At 32.5% G+C, this 4200-nt stretch overlaps 1 protein-coding gene across 1 annotated transcript; it reads left to right on the plus strand.

Annotated features, from left to right (window-relative positions):
• The first annotated feature begins 1975 nt into the window (after positions 1 to 1975).
• On the plus strand, positions 1976 to 3698 carry LOC108917066 (decaprenyl-diphosphate synthase subunit 2-like). Its single transcript, XM_018723495.1, has 4 exons — positions 1976 to 2407; positions 2462 to 2574; positions 2629 to 3071; positions 3164 to 3698. Exons 1-4 carry the CDS (start codon positions 2160 to 2162, stop codon positions 3545 to 3547), a joined length of 1188 nt encoding a protein of 395 aa, XP_018579011.1. The 5' UTR covers positions 1976 to 2159; the 3' UTR covers positions 3548 to 3698.
• The last annotated feature ends 502 nt before the right edge of the window (positions 3699 to 4200 follow it).

The raw sequence follows: 4200 nt of genomic DNA on the forward strand, positions 1-4200 counted from the left end.
AGGCTTCGATACACACAAACATTCATTGGCTTAGTAATTTTTATATATGTATGTCCACATTCATCACGATCCTACTNATTTAATAAAAATAAATACCCTTACAATATTTTTCCCGACAAAGGAACGGGCGCAAATCCGGTATTTTACATAAAAATGGTTTTTTGCAAAAACTACGCAGCTTAGGTACAGGGAAAGCTATTAAATTGTAGGGTCTACGGAAAGACATCTAATGAAATCATAAAACACAGGGTTTCTATTTGAAAAAGTCGAGATATTTTAATAGGGATCATAAAACAGTCTCTTTAATTTTTCACGTAGAATTCGATATTGCCATAAAAAAATATAGGTTTTCGTTTAAAAAAATTAAGTTGGTACCTGCCCAGGAAAAACTGAACAACCTGTATATGCAAATATATTTTCATTTTGTGCAGCTCGGGAATCTAGGCAACTCTGTAAAAAAAAATTAAGTTATATCGTTTATTAACCTAGATATTGGACTTACGCGCACTAGGTGGACATGGTGTATTATTTTCTGTTTTTAAAATTCAGCTTCCTATTTCACTATTCCCAGTATTTTTCACATTTTTAACTATTATTTTTAATTATAATTATTAATGAAAACAAGTGGCGTCACGTTTCTTATTGTTGACATTTTAAATAACTATGTTATGTTTTACCATTGTCTGCTAAATCGCAGCACCCGTGTATTACAAAAGCCTACGTGATCTAGCTGATTATGGCTTGACGCTATTATGAAAACCAACAATTACCTAGCTACAGACGTGACAGAACCTTAAGAATAAATCACCCTTTCTTTCATAATCACCTTAATTCTTCAGTACAGCACAAGTACTGTGAATTTAATTACAGAAGTAACTACCCAGTGGATTGTGTATCTGCCTAGAAAAATACTATAAATCTGTCAGTCTCAGTCCTAGTAAAAAAATCCCAGGACTGTTCCCACAGTAATTATAAAAAAATAGGTATTTTCTCTCGTTAATTAGGTACGTCCAGCATCCAGTTACAGGTGACCGAACAATTAAAAGTACCATAACAACGCCGGTCAAAGGTGTCCATATATTTTAATTAAATTCGAGTAGGGTCACTCGAGAAGAGGTCGTAAAAATTTTTTAGAAGTTATCTCTGCAGCGCAAGAGCAATTTTAATTGTTTTCGGTGATTAAGCGGATGGTTAGATGACATCTGCTGCGGGTGCTTAATTAAATTTTGATGGGGAGGACATGAGAAGTGCGGGTTAGCCTGAGAAAGCTCGGAACTCAAAAGTGAAGTGATAAAGTCGTTCACATCAGGTAACACGGGAAGACGCAGAAGTAGATATTGTTAACAATAACAACCACAAATCATAAACTATACCTGGGTACGTTTCGTGTTGACAATGAAAGTCGAAAGTTGTATGAATAATTATTTTCTACATAAAATTCCAAGCGTTCCGTCAGTAGGTACCTAATAATTCTTATGTTCAAAAATTCGAAAACTTATTGTTGTAGCAGTTAAAAAATATATATTAACAGATATACTAACCTTTAAAAACTGTTTAAACACATATTAACACTTAGACTTAAACTTGGGGAAAAAAAACTTAAAAATTATTAGAAAATTTAAATTGTTTGCTACCTATATAGGTATGTAAATTGTAAACTGATCTGCTAAATTAAATTACAGAAAATGTATCCAGAGGGCGCGTTGTCTTGGTGATATGTCATTAACGCTAACTTAATTCATAGTTTACTTTCAAGAATATTTATTAATTAATTAGAAAATTCTAATATAATTAAAACTATTAAAATGTTTAGATTATCATGTAAATCGAAGTCAAAAAACTATATAATTAAAATAACTGGACATGAGGCAAAGCAAAATACAAACACGTAATGTAAGTTGCATTGCCAATGTTTTGATATTGTTGGTTGACAGTGACAGGTTGAGAGATGACACAACCTCAAAAATATTGTTACCTAACACCTAACCGCAGAAATATGAATGCCAAATATTAAAATATCAATTAACGATAATGCAGTTATAGGTATCCTTGACCTTTCTCAAAGACAAAAGGAAAATTAAGATTATTTCAAAAATATGTTGTATTTAACTGATTATGTCTTATTATAGTACAAACTGCTTATTCTACTGCATTTAATAATGAATACTTTTGCACCGCTCCGCACGGCTCTTAGAAATTCTAAGAGAAATCTTGGTATAATTTCAAATAGTTATAATCAATCAAAGGATCAGGCTACTAATCCAGCAATAAATGAGGCTGAGAAAATAGTGGGATATCCTACATCCTTTTTAAGTTTACGATGGCTATTAAATGATGAAGTAGCAAACATTGCGCTTCACCTAAGGAAATTAATAGGGACAAATCATCCGTTATTAAGTACTGCAAGGTAAAAATCACTTTATTTTTTAATTATTTTTATCCATGAAATTTATATGTCTAGAGATCTTCTTATAAATAAACAGTCACCGAACTGGGGTCTTATTGTTCTACTCATATCTAAAGCTGGAGGAGTAAAGAAAGAAGTCTCACATGTTGACTGTGATATTACTGCAGGTAAAAATATATAAACATAATTGAATCAAATTTGTAAGCATTTAAAATATTTAGGAATTCTTCATAGCCAACGAGTCCTTGCAGAAATTACCGAAATGATTAGAACCAGTAATATAATTCACAAAAGCATACTTCAGATGGACCTCAACGATCCAGACTATAAAGATCTAAACTTCGGCAACAAACTGTCTTTATTAACAGGAGATTATTTATTGAGTACCAGCTTCGGAGAATTGGCAGGTTTGAAAAACCATGATGTCAACGAATTCATATCCACTTGCTTGCGCGATTTATCGGAAGCGCAGTTTATTGAACCGAGGGATAAACAAAACAAGCCTCTACCTGCCCCTCCCTTAAAAGAACAAAAAGATGTAAAAATTCCTAATCAGTTTGATAATGAAATTTTGCAAATATCTGAAGTTTTGGGGAATGCTAAAGCTGAATGGACATTAAGACACCTGTTGGATGGGGCGAGCTTGTTGGCAAAATGTTGTCAGGTAACGTATATATATTTTTCGGTCTATTTTTTACTATTTCATTTCAAAACAATTCTATATTTCGATTAATAAATCATATATAACTCTATCAGGGTACATTAATGCTTGCGGGACACTCTAAGTCCTTCCAAAAACAAGGATACCTATTTGGCCGAAACATGGCCCTAGCTTGGCAGGCGTGTAGGGACCAAAAAATTTTTGAGACTTCTAAAAATGAAAGTTTCAGTCTGGTATGTGCTCCGTTGTTATTCCACATACAATTTGACCCGAGTTACTACGAGAAAATCATGGAGTGTACCAAAAATGGTAATGTAGATTATTCCGGCATCAAGGAAGCAGTGCGATCTGGTCCTGGGTTAGAGAAAACGGCTGAGTTGCAGGAAGAATTATCTTCGAATGCTCAGGAGGCTTTAATAGAGTTTCCCGACACTGAAGCCAGAAGTGCTTTGGCGAATATAATTCATTCTTTGCAGTGATTCTCTCGAAGTACCATGAATTAGTGAGATATTAGGCTGTATATAACCGAATAAGTACCTGTATCTAGTTTACTGTAGATCTCTCTCGTACTCAAATATATAATTTAATGTAAAAAGTAATTTAAAGGAATAATAAATGAGAATCTAGTCATTTCGTGTTTTAATTATCGTTAAATCATCTTAATTTAAAAAAACTTTTATTTCCATTGATCTATTTGAGTTACAAAAGTTCTTTGAATCATAAAATGTATATGTATTTCCTTCATCTTAAAATTCCTCGATATTGATTTGATTACACCGTAATCAACTGTCACTGTGAGGCAATATCCCTTTTTTTTAATAATAAAGTTTATTCAAAGAATTAAAAAAATTACAGAAGTATGAGTGAAAAATAAAAAGAAAAATAGCTATAATAGCATGAGTATACATGCATGTATACAGGGTGTGGCATTAGTGCGTCAAAGTACAATATTTCCGTTATTATACAGGGTGTTTCAGGATTATATGCAAAAATTTTAAATACGAATTGGGAAAAGTTTCTAAATTAATCTGTCTCTCCAAAAGATGTATTGCAACAATTGAAATCCTAACGAGTCAAATGTTTTCATAAAAAATATACAGGGTGTTGTTGATTTCACCCATTCCAAATAGGA

This window comes from Anoplophora glabripennis, unplaced genomic scaffold (genome assembly GCF_000390285.2).
Source record: "Anoplophora glabripennis isolate ALB-LARVAE unplaced genomic scaffold, Agla_2.0 scaffold69, whole genome shotgun sequence".
NCBI classification, from domain to species: Eukaryota; Metazoa; Arthropoda; class Insecta; order Coleoptera; family Cerambycidae; genus Anoplophora; species Anoplophora glabripennis.